The 17,393-nt window shown below is 36.9% G+C and overlaps 2 protein-coding genes across 2 annotated transcripts; both read right to left on the bottom strand.

Annotated features, from left to right (window-relative positions):
- Positions 1-249: 249 nt before the first annotated feature.
- Positions 250-3,178, bottom strand: LOC104895867 (hypothetical protein). Its single transcript, XM_010682505.3, has 3 exons — positions 2,517-3,178; positions 1,549-1,707; positions 250-1,237 (listed from the first exon to the last, which is right to left on the bottom strand). The coding sequence occupies exons 1-3, from the start codon at positions 3,105-3,107 to the stop codon at positions 464-466; spliced, it is 1,524 nt and encodes a 507-aa protein (XP_010680807.2). The 5' UTR covers positions 3,108-3,178; the 3' UTR covers positions 250-463.
- A 1,136-nt stretch (positions 3,179-4,314) lies between these two features.
- On the bottom strand, positions 4,315-11,782 carry LOC104895866 (hypothetical protein). Its single transcript, XM_010682504.4, has 3 exons — positions 11,220-11,782; positions 10,929-11,144; positions 4,315-4,699 (listed from the first exon to the last, which is right to left on the bottom strand). Exons 1-3 carry the CDS (start codon positions 11,484-11,486, stop codon positions 4,631-4,633), a joined length of 552 nt encoding a protein of 183 aa, XP_010680806.1. The 5' UTR covers positions 11,487-11,782; the 3' UTR covers positions 4,315-4,630.
- Between the last annotated feature and the right edge of the window lie 5,611 nt (positions 11,783-17,393).

The following is a 17,393-nucleotide window of genomic DNA, read 5'->3' as shown; positions in this document are numbered from 1 at the left end:
TAATAAAAACATATTCATGTATAATCTTATTCACCTCCATGTGTAGTTTTATAATATCAACTTATTTATATATTTTTTATTAAATAAGAAATTAAAAATATCGAAAGTAAAATGTTTATCTTGAAAACCGTCTAAAAAAAGAAACAACCACTATATTATAGGACGGGGAGATTATAAATTATGAACCAAGCTAAGTGAATTTTTTTTGGAGACATTTCATCTCCTTTATCTTTTTTAAGATCTACGGAGTACACCCGACAAAAAAAATTAGAAAAAAGATCCAAAGTACATTGCAATAGAGCATATCCATCCTTTTTGGAAAGGAAAATTTGCAGGTATTCCAACATGAAAAAGATGAAAAAACCTCTATTCCTTTGATGATATGTTATACACAATGAAGAACCTTCCTGATTAGCAATATTGAAGTTAAAATCCAAGAACTACATGTCTACACTGCATCGAATTATCTTCCTGCAGCTCCATCAGACCCTTTGCCTAAATTATGTCTGCCAGAATCTTTAAACTCCGAAGAACGGGAACCTACTGCTGTCTGGTAATGCCCTGGTTGCGGATTTTGAACATGCGGAGAAGAGCTTGATGTATGTGAAGATCGTGCTGTGGAAGTTGCACTAAGAACCTGAGCAGCAGCAAATGGATTAGGTCTCAGAGAGCCAATGCTTTTTTGCTCTGCTTCTGGCATACTTGAAGTAAACTTCAACCCAATTCCTTGATTGATCTCACCACTGTTCTTCACAACATTAGTACCAAGCTGAACCCCGGGTTTCCAAGAAGTGGGTGCCTTATTTGTAATAGTGGCATTACTGTCATTCTCCACCTTTGCCCTGTCATGATAGGTTGTCTCAGAGACCTGATTCGTTTTGGGCTGTTTGATCTCAGGCTGCTTTTCTCGATCCAATGTAGCAATTTCTGGCAGTTCGGCTCTAGGGGTTGCAGAGCGGCCAGAAGCGATTGTAGTAGTTGGAAATGCTTTTTCAGGAGGGACAACTGGAGTATAGTTAGATGGGAGAAGATCATCCCAATTCTCAAGCAGCTCCTTGTAGACTTTTCTAAGTGTGACTTCAGTGAGACCTGTTACCTTACATATCTCTGCCTGCGTCTTGCGTCTATCCTCTAATTGACAGGCCAGATAAATAGCAGCAGCTGATATACTTATAGGGTTCCTACGCGTGCAGAAACATTTGTTCATCACAACTTCTCCAATGTGAGTAGCAAGTTCCTATACAACAACGAGTCATATAAATGTCCAAAATACTCAATTTATAACAGTGCTCTCACCTAACAATATCAGATAAGATAAGTACAATGCAAAAAATGTAGCATATGCCATGAAATGCATTACCGAAGTTCAAAACTAGCAAGACCAATGTTGACATGCTTCAGACACGTAACCAGGACATCATTTGCATATGAGCAAATATTACAATGTAAACTCAGATTTGCATATCAGTTGGTTGACAAAACAATCCTATATTCCAAAAGTATACATTATATATCAGCCGAGCAAACATCAGCAAATGCTTTATTTACCTGGGCGGATTTATTAAGCTGAAGAAGGTTACAGAATCTAGGCATATGTACAGCTATGGAGTTGCTGTTGATTGGTTGACTGAGTTGTAGAGCTTCTCCCAAGATCTTGATGTACTTTCCAATCTCTTTTTGAGGAAGGTTCGCTGCAATAGAAATCTCCTGTTGTACAGGATAAGATGCCCTCAGTTACAAATGCCCTTTAATCAAGTCTTCTTTAGCATAGCCTAGGCAACTTCCTTAAATCTTTTTCACTCAAATAACAATACAGATCACAAACGAGCGTCGTATCTAATTATTCGAGCCTGTAAGATTGGGGGAGATATCCATAAAATGGAGCTCGACTCGTTCCTTTCATATATTTTGTTCTGACAACTAATAACCACGGAGATGTAAAACACACTGACACTCAAGCTAGAAGGACATAATACGAGTGATACCTAGTGCCCTAGTTCATAATGGTTATGAACAATACCAATCAAGAAATTATATGCATTATGTTCACCCTTATTGCACTTTCATACCTAAACAAACCCTTGATTCTTGAAAGAAATGAAATTAAGATTGAAGAAATCAAAATAATGCATTGTTAACAGGTCTTCGAAATCATAGTAATTTAATCAGAAAGAACACCTATTAAATTGAAGCATTAAATCCCCAACATTCTTTATGAATTCCATCTCCATCATAAACAGCATAATAGGAAAATTTACAACCTAACACCCTTAAAAACCGAAATTCCAAATTCTAAAGAAGTAGAAAATTCAGACAGTTCAATTCATGACATTAACAAAGGAAACTAGAAAGATCCAAATAATTGTTTATGAGTTCCAATTCCATCATAAAGCCCAAAATTTATCGTAATTAAAAGTGAATGTCATCTAGCTTAGTTAGTAAAGCCTTGCGGCCGTCTACATCACTACGCTTAGTCGCTATCCATATCCAATCGAAATAATAAATAAAAAAAGAACCTGGAGAGTACGAGGCTCCTGAGCTTCACGAATAGCTTGAACAAGACAAGCAGTAGCAAGAGCCTCAACACTACGATTACGCAAACAAGTAGCAGAAGAACAATCTCTAAACAACTGAAAAGCATGATCAGATATATCATAATCCAAAGCCAAAATAGAAGCAACATCAAGAATTTGAAGATAAGCCCTCAAATTATCAACAACAACCCCAGAAGAAGAAGATGATGAATTGACAGAAGTACCCTCAAGAGCACGTTCAAGTTCAGCAAGGTAGCCAGAGAAGGAAAGAGAAGAGAGAGAAAAAAGAGGAGAATGATGAAGAGAAGATGTGGAGAAAGCAGTGATGAAGCCAGTATGATTAAATGGGTCATCTGGGTCAGGTGAAGGTGGTTGAGGAGGAGAGAGAGAGAGGTCGGAAGTAGAAAGAAGAAGAGGAGAATCTTGGCTACGAAGATGAAAAAGATGGTGAGATTGTGTTTGACGTTCTTCGATTACACGACCACAGGAGATGCATTCGGTTATGTATCGACCTGATGGGGTGTTTGTGCACTTCCCGTTGTACGCCGGTGCTGAGCAGTATGGACACTTCATTTCAACTTTTCAGAAGTTGAGATTTCAGAAAACCCAAATTATGAGATGTTTAGACTTTAGATGTGTCTAGTGGAAACTGGGAACTGGTATATGCTAACGCCATCCTTGTATATTAAACCTAACTAGCTAGATCTCGTGCTTTTGGAATGAGAAAAACCGAACTAAACTAAAATGTAAAGATTAGAGAGTAATTAAATGGAACTAAATTGAAAACAAGTTTAAAAGAATAGGGACATAGGGTCTTACTTCATTAACCAATTAGTAATTAATTGGACATTAATGTTACGATAGTTGGTTAGTCACCAACTTCTAGATGGGAGGCTGAAAGTCAAATCTCATCAAACTTACTTTACGAATGATTATTTTGTCACTATAGAATATCATGTGTGTTTATATTACAAAGCTTGTAATATCTGAATTTTTTCATAAAAATAACAGGAATGGAGGATTGCTTTAAATCTATATTTGTCTTATAAATGACTAACTTCAAATCCACACAATATGATAGTCACAGTATTAACATGAAATAGTAAAATATTTTATATAAAAAGTACATTTAAGATATTTCAAATGGACATCAAACTCTTTAAAAGTTATCTTATATAATAGAAATTAATTATTGTAAGAGATCTAACATGTATAACATAGGTTTTAGTATGATAGTAGGCATCTGATGATGATGATTTGGATTTTGGGCTGCATATTTTCTAAAGTAGTCATGTACTCATGTATGTAATAGTACCTACACGTCTTCCGAGTTTCAGTCTAGTGTGATTGAACTGTGGATACCCTCGCAGCAGGGTCAAAAGCCACTAACGTGACTTCCTTGTTAGTTGAATCAGGAGAATCCCAGGAGGATCATCAAGGACCTTGGGATTTCGCATCTAGTAGACGTAGGAATCTACAAGTTGTTGTTCGACAATCTCTCTATGAAGACCGTCAGGGTTTTGTATCTCAACAAATTCCTTCTAGTAGTCAGCGTTTTCTTTACCAAGCATGTACGAGTTAATGTAGTTCTTGTTAGTGATAGTTATTTTTGTTTGGTTATATTAGCATTAGGTTGTACTCCAATTTTTAATTAATGCAAATTTTCTCGATGTCAAAAAAAAATGTAACAAGGCATAACAGTAAACGGAATCATTTCTCTCTTTTCTAACAAACTTCGTAGAGAAGGAATATAACTCTTGAGCATTTAAATAGATAAGTATGAAATAAACACTTTCTTATCTTACGATATGATATTCACTTCATTATTTTACAAATGTTCTTATACTCTAGCACCAATACAATAAATTTCATTGTAAAGGGAACAGAGGTTTCTTTCATTTGAAATTTATATAGCAAGTGACACTAAAACTTTTAATAAGTGAAATTCCAACTAAGTACATATTGTGCCTGTCGTAAACAAGATCAGCTGACTAATAATTTCGTGTGAGCCCTGGCAGAAATTGGCAGCTTACAAGCAAACCTTTCGTTGGCCAAGCAAGTGTAAAGTAGCTTCAGACGCATAGATGTGTCCAATGTCAACTATTCCCAGATGCAGTTGCTGTCTTTCTAATTTCAGCATGCTTAAGACTCAGTTCTCGAGCGCCCTGTTAGCACAGCAAAACCAACAAACAACAAAAGTGACTCAGAATCCGTCCACGAATCATCGAGGCAGGGAGGGAGAGGTGGGGATCAATTTCCACTAAAACTGATATGTTGTGAGATTACAGAAATGTGGCCCTCCATGCCATTTCAATAGCTAATAGATATGCCAGACTACCTTGTCACTCAACTTGCAAATACTTAGCCCCCCGAAATCCCCTGGCCTCAAGAAAAGGAAAACAAAATGAAAGAAATCTATATTTGACCAACAATCTTTTACTAGTGGCAGAGGCAGGAAATGAAATTAATTGACCACCATTCTTTTGGCCTGAATAGAACAACATAAAGCAAACAAACAGATTAAGAAAAGCTTTAAGCATCAACAATATGCAATATGCATCATGAGAACAAGAGATGCTAGCCTTCAGACAAATTATCATATTTCACCATGAATGCATCAAAAGTCTTCCCCAAAAAAATCCAACATCAACTTTCTCTTTAGGCCAAGCATGGAATGATAGCAATAAAAATAAGGGGACTAGGGCTGATGGGGAATTACTGGAAGGGTGGATGTCGTGAGATGGTTGCTAGGACTTAACAGAGAAGTCGAGAGCAAATCATTCTCTAGGTTAGGAAACCTATTATCCCATTGCAGAGTCATACTTTAGCACCCCATAACTACTACATATTATAGTTTACCTTCCCCCTAGATGAAACTTGGCCTTAATGTCTCAAAGTAAATGTCAAAAACGACTCCGCAAACCTACACGTTGTTTAGAAAGCAATCACCGAGGAAAGAGACGAGAGGAAAAGTGAAGGAAAGAACGAGGGAGGCAAGAGTGAGTTTGCATTTTCCTTCAAAATCATTTTTGGCATATAAAGTTTTATTGTGTACTAGAAAAACTACAATATGACATGGTAGAATTAACACAGATAGAAATAAAACTTAAAGAGCATTTCCAATATTGGAAGGATCTCGTTTATTAGAAGGGAAAGAAAATGAATCCTTCTATTCACACACTCTCCCCTTCTAGTACCATGTTAGGTCCAAACAAGAAAAAGAGAATCCCTCTCTTTCCTTTTCACACTATTTCCCTATCCAAACACATTCTTATTCTATTCGCCAAGCAGTCACCCTCCAAAGTTCGTAGCAGATCCAAGTAATAATCCTCCTGACTCCTTTGTAACTTAAAAAAGAAAATAATATCAACTTTGATCCCAAACACAGACTTGTTTCATATCCTCTGTCGAAAAAGCAAGATACTCTTGTCAATGTCCGTGATTTTCACAACTCTTAATCCTAGTATAATCTGTGTGAGGGAAAACCAGACTCATGCCTCACTATATGTTTTCCTCTCCACACCGGGCATAAGAAACCTTCATCACCATCTCTCTGCAACTCTGTTCAAAGTTACCACATAATGATTATATAACTAGAAGCTACATGTTGCACAATGTTAAACCCCAACTTAGTTAAGCCTCTGCTATCAGCTTGATATGGGTGTGAATAATCCCAAATCCATAATTCTTGTTTAATTGGTTAAGTTGGGAAAACTGAAACCTTGAGACAGAAACACATACCGACATAACTCCAGGTATGGTTTGTTAACTCGGAAAAGGAAGGTGGAATGCAATCATTCCCTTCTCATAGAGTTACAAGGAGAGGGGATGCTCTACTACTAGTAACACCCACTATCGTGAATATTCCCTAACCACCAAATCCATCATATCCTCCTAAGTCCTATCTCTTACGCTCTCCTCCCCTTGCCGCCACTTTCCCATCCAGTAGCCCCTCTAGCTTCCTGTTTACTCTCCCAATTCCATATACAGTCCTGGCAACCCTCCCCCTCCCTTTCATAAGTGCCACCACCGCAATAAGAGCCACAATGACCATTGTGCTATCCTTCCCTTGTGTCACAGTCCGAGTGTTTTGACACAATCTGGTGGCAAAGGCGCAAGCCTGGTGAGGAAAGGATCTTTTTGGCTTGTAGAAGAATGAGAAATGTTGTATCTTCGAAAGGACATTCTTGCTGGCCGACAAGAGAGCAAGTGTTGACGGGATGCAAACAAAAAAGTACATAAGAAAAATAAATGATTACAAGTCTAAGCGAAGCAATCTAAGTATAAAAAGACACGTCTCAATAGTATCAACCAACGCCAATTGTATATAACTGTAAAGCCAGATCGAAACATCTACCTAGCCCATAGTCCTTAACTAAAACCCCAGAAAGCATATTCAGCACCTTAATTTTGTAAAATGCACATTCAGGTCATGTTGTACATATGACAATTTGCCGGGGTCATATCTTCAACTGAAGAGACCTTGAGGAATCAAGGAGATAATTGAAGCTCGCCAAAGCAAACTAACTTCCAGTTGGAATAAGGTCAACAATATGATGCGATTTTGAATAATAACCAACGAATTAAATCATTACCACCTAGAATTATACCTATGGAACCGTATTTGTACAAGCAAGGATAAATAAATTCCAGCCATTGATGATGCTTGCAATCTTTGACACCAGAAAAAGTCCAAGATCCACTAAAAAGTTCCTCATGCAGGTCTTATTTTGAGCTGAAGCATGTCCTATATGATGGGAGCTAAAGGCCGAGATAATGAAGCGTGCAAATGCATACCACCATGAGGATGGCAAGAATAAAAAGAAATTTATCGAAAATTAATTTCTCCTTCATATTATTTTCCTAGTCTTGAAATTTATTTATTTGGAAAATCTCGTTATTTTTGTAGATAATTTTAGGGCTTTATATTAGGTAATTAAACTTGAAATAATTGTTAATGAAGGAAATGGGTTCGATAATAATAGAATAGTGTTGTCTTATATTCTTCAGTAATATATAAGCTTTATAATATACCCAATAAGCTATATGTTGTTAGTATAAAATGAGTAATTTACTAGCTAAATAGCATGAGTCAGCATCATTTGGTATGTTTGTAGTTTAGATCAGCTTTCTTAATGATTTGTGAAGTCATTATCATTGAGGAGCAATCAGCACATCAATAATTCTCACCAATCCTATTGTCAATACTCATCTAATATTAGGACCATAAACCTGTTTCTCCAGAAACCAACATTAATAAAAACCACCAAATTGGCTTTTAAAGCTACAAAACAAGTCTTGCCCAATAGCTTAGTGCTCAGAAACCACATCAAATCAATTCCCACTATTTTGCAAGATATTGCACAAAACTGAAGCCCCTTACCCAGCAAATTTGCAAGTTAAAAACCCGAATCTTCCAATTGACCCAAAAAAGAAAGAACATAGAAAGCAAGTAGAAGAATCATGATGTGACTGTGAGGCTTTCTTATCCTATATGGTTTATGTGAACCATCTCAGTTCGAGCCTCAATGTTTTCACCTTACATACTGGTGACCAATAACCCATTCCCAAAGCCTTGATGGTGTGCTGACACTCATTATTATTTTCTTTGGTGACCAATAACCCATTCCCAAAGCCTTGATGGTGTGCTGACACTCATTATTATTTTCTTTATTACTTTGTGCAAAGTTTTTCTAAGGTAAAGCAACATAATTACTTTTTAGAGCCTAAACCTGCCAAGCTTGTTACCTAAAAAATTCATTTTAAACTTTATCACTTAGTTTGACCAATTAAATTTTCCTAGGGTTGATAACGTATAAATGAGGTACTAATGGAAAATAGGAGTTTAAATCCCCCCCCCCCCTCACACACACACGGAGGCTCCTTTAGAGATTATTGACTAAAACAAGTGAACATGGAGGCCAACACCATATAAACTCCTCCTAATAAACCCAAGAAAAAGGTTGACATGGGCCCATAGCACTCTCAAATCCTGGCATCCTACATATACAACCACATCGAAAGTAAATCTCTGTTAACATGGCTATATAATGGGTTCTCTAAAAAGGATAAATTTAGAATTTATCAAAATCAACCCTCTTTATGACCAAATTTGTCAAGACTCAAGATTTTGACATCACTAAAGAATTCTGCAACTAAATCAAGCTTCAAGATTTACTAGAACTTACACCCCCCAGACCAAACCAAATGCTCACACCAGGCATAGCAATCACATAAATTATCCAACTAGTAATCCAAATTTGCATATTATTCTTCACGGCACATGTCCTTAATTAGATTAAGGACAAGATTGGACCCCCTCCAAGAGTCTAAGATATCCAAAATTGGTCAGTAGACATTTGTATCCAATTCACCAAAGAGGATAATATACAGTGATGGCACAGCCTTGATCCCATAAAGAAGCGGTCGGTCACATGAGCCACAGTGGATTATATAGCTAAACTTAAAAATATTAACTGAAATGCTAAGCGTCAACTAATGAATGATAAATATGAGATTTACTAGAATGACCTACAGGCCACAATACAGTTACTTTATACATTATCATCCCCATACTCCATAAGCAGTCTAACTATATAAAAGGTACATCGGTTGTCATATAACATTAAACAGCCTTTAAATAGAGAATAGATTAACTTTCAATATTAAGTCACCGCTACTTCCATCCCAATCCCAACCCCCCCCCCCCTCTTCCGTGAAAAGAAAAGGAAGAAACATCAAGAGCAACATGAATATGCTAATAGATACTCCCTCCATCCCATATTAAACGATACACTTCACATTTCCGTGTGTTCCACACCAATAAATACAATTCCGGAAATAGTATGGTGACCATCAAATTTATATTATTTCTCTGTCTTCATGAGAGCCCCAAGCCCCCAACAACAATAAAGAAACATCACACCAAACTCTTACTCCAAATGTTGAGGCCCTACATTCAACCAAATAAAAAGAAAAAAAAGTACCTCACGACCAACAATAAAATAATGAAGTCAAATAACGCTCTTACAACTTTGTGCCAGTCAAATTGCATTGATTAATATGGAATGGAGTGAGTATAATGTGAGCCTATGCTTATATGCTTTCCATGAATACAACAGGAAGAGCGAAAGGTGAAAGAGGAAAACAACGGCAAGTATGTCAATGAAGGAGAAGCGTGTATGCTGCTTATCTCAAATAGCAACTGACTAGCAGGAATCATGGATTCCACCTTCTCTTCTTCAATAAACATCAATCAAACGATCACTCATGATCCAACCAGGGGGGAAAAAAGAACCTCTTGACCTACAAACAAAGTGCTTACTGCTATGAACTCAGATCAGGCTTAGTAAATAACAGTAAAATAAGGCTAAAGAGGGTAGATAGTATTGCGTCCAATCGATGGTCATCAACTTCATACAATGTTCATCATTTGAGAGGATGAATGCTCTCCGAAGGTTTCCTATCTCTCAATACTTTTCTAAATGAATTCCCCCTGGTACAGTTCCCCTTTTTATTACAACACACACCCACTACCTACAACAGTAATATTTCGTCAAAGACCAGCCTGCCCTTTCTAGAAGGTGGTTAGATATTTCCAGCACTCCTCTGCTCATTCTCCAGCCCAGTACTGCTGGGAATATTCTCAGTTCAGCGTCATTTCTTTTTGCCTGTTTCTTCTCTTGTAAGTCACCAGCACAAGTGGTTAAGGGTGAGTCACAGCACTTACCCAATAATTTGAGCCTCAAAATTGACTTAAACCCACATCAGATCCATCCTAACTACTCAATAAACTCGTCAACGTTGTCTTGTGGCAAACATCTCATGCTAAATTCTTCAACTTCCTAATTTGAATCTGAAATTGACTTAAGTGGTTAAACCCACATGAGATTCCATCCTAACTACTCAAAAAACTCGTCAAATTTGCCTTGTGGCAAACATCTCAGGCTAAGTTCTTCGACTTCCAGTTCCACATAACCATCAACAAATCAGCTATGTAGCGTTCAAATTGAAGTTCCCTGATACAAAATTTCAATGAATTAACTACCCTACAGGCCTACACTGTCATAAACTCCACCACCAAATATAGGTGAACATATATAACTCCGAAACTCTAGAATAGATAGGTCTTACCTCTCTTATTGCAAAACCATCTTACCTAAATGGCTAAATGAGTAAATGGTTTAATAATCAACCCATATTCCAGTCACCCATTTAATAATAATACTAAGCATAACAACACAAGGAAAACAGAGAGTGGATGCCATCCACTTAGTTGATAAGGTCTTATAGGAGTAATACCCAAGACCTGGGATCGAATCCCGTCTTCATCACTGCGTTCAGTCACTCTCTAACAAAAACACACAATAACAGTATCAAGATACAAATACTGACCGTCAATTGAATAGGAGGTGGATCAAGATCAATAGACCGAATCGACATCTTAGCAATCTCATTAATAGCAGCCTCACGAACCCCAGGTACATCACTAGTCATATCTTCATAAGCAGCCTCAAAAGCCTGCTGCCAAAACCTAGGCAATCTCATCCGGTGACTATTAGTGTAAACATCCCACATATACTTCACCACTTTTTCTCTCTCCTCCATCTCCTACAATAATCAAAACCCACTAAAATTAACACCAACCCAGATTCAGAAATCAATGAGAGAGAAAAGGGTACTCACCAGAACGTCGAGATCGTCCCTCAAAGGAGTGTCTAGGTCGTCGGAAAGACGGTTAAGGTTACCGGCGGACCACCGGAGAGTGACGGTTCCGGTGAACATGGACCAGAAAGCTAGCAATAAAATGGCTGCCAATGCCCAGAATTTGTACCGCCCTTTACCAAAAAGACTCACATCGGATGTGTCTTTCTTATTTGATGAAGCAACGGATGTTGCTGTTGATGAGGTTGTGTTTGAAGTTGTTAGTGGGAGAGAATCTTCATCCTTCATGTTATTGTACTTTTATTTTCTGGGAATTTCTTTCTCAGTTGCAGTGGGAATTTAAATTGTTGTTAGGTTGAATTATGAATTAGTTCTTGTTGTGCAATTAGGGTAAGATGAAGTTGTACATATGAAACTTGAAAGCTTATTTTCTGTAAAAAGAAATGGAAGGGATTCAGATGTGAGAGTTGCTTTATTATGGAAGGCAAAAAGAAAGTCGATCACTCGATCTGATATGATATTGAGTTATGGCCTTATGGGGGAGTGGGGAAGAGCCGACGAGGGTAGATTTGATGTTCCTCTGCACAGTGACCATATTAGTAGTAGTTACTAGTTAATAGTACCAATCAACATGTTTTGCCTTTCTTTTCCTAGTTTGCTGAACGACGCCCTAGAATTTCTTACTAACGCCCTATATACGATATTATACGGTATTTTTAATTTTCATATTTTCTCCCCTTCTTATTCCTTTTTCCTCCCATCTTCTTCCACATACCCACTGGGCACCACTGATGCCGACACACCACCACCGTCGCACCATCACAGTCGCTCCATCACCGTTGCTCTGCTACGCCACCACCGCTGTACCCCACCACTCACCCACACCCTTCTTTTATCCTCTGTTTTCTCCATTTACAGTGACTTTTTTTTTAAAAAAAAAGGAGGCGTCCATGGCAAGGGCTCTACCACAAGGTGGGGCGCCTGCCATGGACGCCTCCACCAATGATGAGGCGTCCATGGTGGACGCCTCTCCATATTTTTTTAAAAAAAAAATTCAAACCCTAAAGGCGTCCATGGTGGACGCCCCTGTATACATTTTTTTTTAAAAAAAAAAGTCTCTCGTTAGTGGTCCACCGGTAGTGATGCGCGGTGGTACGACGACAGTGTTGGTGTGGTGTTGGTGGTGGCGGCTCCAATGGTGGTGAAAGGAAAGGGGGAGGGGAAGGAAAGAAGATAGAAAAAAATGGAGGTATAAATATACAGTATAAAAATACTGTATTTAGGGCGTTAGTAGGAAATATTAGGGCGTCAAAATCCTTTTATGTGTTTTATATTTTCATCCGCTATTATTTTGATTATGTTAGAACTTTATAATGAATAAAGGTCTCAGATATGTTATATTAGACGTGATTGCACTTTTCCAAAAGCAATATTCCGACCCTACGCTTGAGTACATGTTGTACAAGATATACTTTCGTGATACAAAGAAGAAAAACAACATTTAGGTTGGTCCCCTGATTGAAGGGTCTTCCTAAGTTTTCTTTCCTTATCAAAAAAAAAAAAAAAAAAAAGAAGAAAAACAACAAAGTTGTTGCTCACAAGAATAATGTCAAATGAGAACAAATGTATTATTAAGAGATTTGAGATGTTGAAAACTAAATTTGATGAACTTTCGATGAAAGTCTAATAGGAGTATTTTCTCTTGTAACATTTGTAATGAGATATATAGAGAGACTAAAGGCCAATTATATTGTCGAAATAACAATAAACGCTCAAGTGTTCAATGCATTAAGCAAGCTTCACAAGAAAAGACAAAACTGATGAAATAGATTTGGCGCTCCACGCTGGAGCGAACGCTCCTTGGGTGCCAAATCCAACTTTTCGTTAACTCCAATTCTTGCCAATCTCGAGTGTGCGCTCTATCATCGATGCAACGCTCCACATTAAAAACATTTATGATATATGTTGTTTAAGTCAAGATGCATTAACCAAGCAACTTAGACTAACATAACATGAATCAAATTGCACACATACTCTAGATCTCCAACATATTTTGCTTATGGTTTTTTACTTTGTAGTGAGTGGTCTTTTTTTTTTTTTTTTTTGCCTTACACAACTAGCTTTCTATTTTTTTTTTAGTTTGATACATAAAGAGGTGTTGACATCTAAAAAGCTCATTTTAGGTAAGTGCCCATAATAACTATTTAGTCATATGCAACATTTTTAAACAACGTCATATGCCAGTTATTAAAAGGGTTATTCTTTTTTTCGTAACCAAATATTGCAATAATTAACGGATGTTGATGTCTCATAAGTACTTTTTTCCCAAAAGATCTCTAATCGAAATGTTGTTCAGTATCCTCTTTAAATCAGGAGAAGTATAAATCTAAAATCCAAATATATAAAATACATTTGAATTTCCGAGAAACAATGTGTTTTGTAACAAAAAAAAAAGCTGGATAATTTATAAGAGTTGGTTAAATCTTAAATAATTGCAAAACAAAAGCAATAAACCAATAAAGCTATATTACTTTCAATAATTAATTAGGAATACGATAAGTCATATTTATATATAGTTTTTAGATGCATTTAGGTTGCATTTTACAGCATTTAGATTCATACTTTCTCCGTTTCGTTTTAAATGCAACAAATGAATATTGTATATCTCACAAATAATACTCATATGTTGCATTTAAAACGAAACGGAGGAAGTATTTAGGTTCATTATTGCATCATATTCTTAAATTATGCTATTATATTCGTATTCGGTATGTTTTCTTATTTTTGATGAATTTCAAGTAATGAATACAGATTTGGAGTATAATTAGCTAAGCTCGAGGATTCTGAGCATTTGGACGAATGCTACAATGCATAAATACGGTTTAGATATATTATAGCACGAGTTTGAGCACAAACAATGTAGAAAATCATTAGAATAAATGTGAAAAAAGCGTCACGTCTACTTTTCTTATTATAACGTTTAATGTGCTTATGAGAATTTAATAATTTCAGTGGATTTGAAAATTATACTTGAATAGCTTTCCAACGATAGGTGACACTCCCCGATGAGACTTCTATTCAAGGAGATTGTGCCTTCCAGAAGTTCAGACTGTTTTTGCTAGAATTTGCAATATGTGCGGATCACTAGATCCGCTCATTTAATGAATATTTTGACTTTCCTTATTTTGTAACTTATTTCCCTATTTATATTAGATTACTTAATATTATAAAAAATCTTCTCTCTCTTTCAGTCTCACATTATTATTATTCTCAGTTTTAGTTTTCTTCTTCCTTTTCCTCTTTAGTTTTTATTCTTCTTCATTAATGCATGAGTTTAATCACATTCTTTCATTGATTTATTTCAATTATGTTTTCCTTCTCAGATGTAGTTTTTATTCTTTATTTCATGATTGAGTAATTTTATTTTCTAAAGTTCGGGAATCCATGTGTATATGATATGAATATTGATTGATGTTGTTGATTGTTTGATTAGTCATTAATGTTTCTAATTGATTAGGTTTATTTTGTTAAACTTGCAACCTTATCAATTGTCTGATTAAATTTTGTTAATAACGAGTCATTAATTGAGAGATCGTACTCCTCATAGGCTTCCTTAAACTAACAAATCTGATTATGTCAGTGATCGTACTACATATGTTGATTTGAGAGCGTTAAGACCCGATCATATGATGAACTTGTGCTCTAGATATTTGATTAATTGAACTATTAATGATATTCTGATAGATTATGCATATGAACATGCATGGTGAAACATAACTCTAGATCGTTTTAGTTTGATTTTCATAGTTTTATTAGTTTAGTTAATTGTCATATATTTGATCTTGTTTAGTTTTTCCATACGTTAGAAGCTAGATTAAAACAGCCATATCTCCGTGGATTCGATCCTACTTACCTTACTACATTGTTAGGAAGTTTTGTAGAAATTATTTTTGGCAGGTGTAGGACTACCTATCAGAATACTAAAAGGTAAATTAGGAAATATCATACCCTAATTTTTAGTTATAAAATAGAAGGGATAGATTTAGGCAAATTTTAACTGCAATTTAAAAGATGTTAATTTATTTTAGCAATTGGGGTATGAAGGTGTAATTTAAGGGATGAATGACCTTAATTTGCAGCTATGAAATCTGGATTAGATTTGGTTTGATTCAAGAAGAACGCAAAACCTATGACATCCTCCTATAGCAGAAAAATTCATCTCCCCCATTAGTTAGGTCAACCGAGGATGTTCGAGAAACGGAAAAAAGAACGGTTTTTTCACCATATATCCCTGAAATTTTTTGTTGCACCATATACCCTTTATACTTTCGAAATTCACCATATATCCTTCACTTTTCAAAAAATACCTTCACTTACCCTTAATGACTAACGACATTAAGCTTCGTTAGTCATTAACCCCTAAATTCCCCTTTAATCCTACTTGACTAACTTAAATTAACCCTAACACTAACCCTAACCTCCAATCTAATACTCTAACCCTAAACACCCCTCCCCCACCATAAGGGGTGTGCAAAAATATCCGATCCGAAAATCCGCCGATCCGATCCGAAATTTCGGATATCCGATCCGATTTTAAGATTTCGGATCGGATATTCGGAAAAATTTCGGGTTTTCGGATCGGAATTTTTCAAAAAATTCAACGGACCCGATCTGAAAACCCGGTGACCCGATCCGAAAACCCGGTATCCGATCCGAAAACCCGGTGATCCGATCCGAAAAGTTCGGATATCCGAAAATTTCGGATCGGGTTCGGATCACAATTTCCCCGATCCGAAATTTTCGGATCGGATCCGATCCGATATCCGACATTGAACACCCCTACCCACCATAACATAACCCTAAGTAAACCCTAACTCTCTCTCTCCCTAACCCACCAGCACCGCCACTGGCCCTCCTCAGCGCCACCACTTGACCCCACCATCACCTGACCCCCACCAGCCTCCCTCCCCTGTAGACCCACCTCCCCCTCCCCTTCTCCGGTAGCCCTACGCACAGCAACACCTTCGCCAAAAAAACGCTATCTCTCTCCTTTGTTTTTTGCTAGAACGCTCTCTCTCCTTTGTTTTTCTTCGTAACGCTCTCTCTCCTCTATTTTTCGCCGAAACGCTCTGTCTCTCCTCTGTTTTTCGCGAGTCCTTTATTTTTCGAAGAGGAAGGGGGATGTGGGGGGGATGCAGGCTAGGGGTGGTGGGGAGGGGGAGGCGCGACTGCAAGGGAAGGGGGCTGGTGGGGCTAGAGTTGTGGGGGTGGGGGTGGTGGGATGTAGGTGGTGGGTTGGTGGTGGGGGTTGGTTGGCTTTTAGGGTTAGTTAGGTTTAGGATTTAGGGTTTCTTAGGGTTTTGGGTTTAGGGTAATTAATTAGGTTTAGGAGATATTATGGGTTAATGACTAACGAAAGTCTAACACCGTTAGTCAAAAGGGTAGTTTGATGTATTTTTTGAAAGGTGAATAGTATATGGTGAATTTCAAAAGTCGAAGGGTATATGGTGCAAAAAAACTTTGTCAGGGGTATATGGTGAAAAAACCGAAAAAAAAATATTGTATGAGGATCTTTCGAGGAAGCAAATGGCATGAAGAAGAAGTTTTTGGAAAGCAGTGGCTATGAAAGCATATAGGGAAGAAGAAAAACACTCTGAACGAAAATTTTGGCCTTCAATTGAGATATGTCACGTAATATGGTCTAACATGTATGAGTCCTAAATAAGTTTTTTTGGTGTAAATGAGTGACTAAGCGCAGTGGTGTAGACGTGATTTGTTCTCAGGTTCCAGGTACCACCACCACAAGACTTTACAACTGAGCTAGACGACATCCATCCTAAATAAGTTTTTAAATATATATTTCTAAATTATTAAAATTAAGTTCAATTTTCAGTTTCTTGTCTCAATTATATGTAATGGAAGTCTATGAGTAGATGAGTTTATCATTGTACTATGTTTATGTAAATAAATTATAATAGCAACAGAGATGGGTAGCATAGATATGTTATTAGTATTTAGATTATATTAAAGCAACAAAGAATTAACGTGGTTCACTAATAATATGTTAGCTACGTCCACGCAACAAGGAAAACTGATTTTATTAGGTTTAGGATTATCGGTCATATAGTACCAACCTAATCAAACTAAATAAATAATCTCAATGTCAGATAATTAAAGGCATATACCAGCACAAAG

The sequence above is a fragment of the Beta vulgaris genome, chromosome 6, assembly GCF_026745355.1.
Source record: "Beta vulgaris subsp. vulgaris cultivar EL10 chromosome 6, EL10.2, whole genome shotgun sequence".
In the NCBI taxonomy this organism is placed as follows: Eukaryota; Viridiplantae; Streptophyta; class Magnoliopsida; order Caryophyllales; family Amaranthaceae; genus Beta; species Beta vulgaris.
Note: the sequence above shows the minus strand (reverse complement) of the source record. Positions and strands in the feature narration are given on the sequence as shown.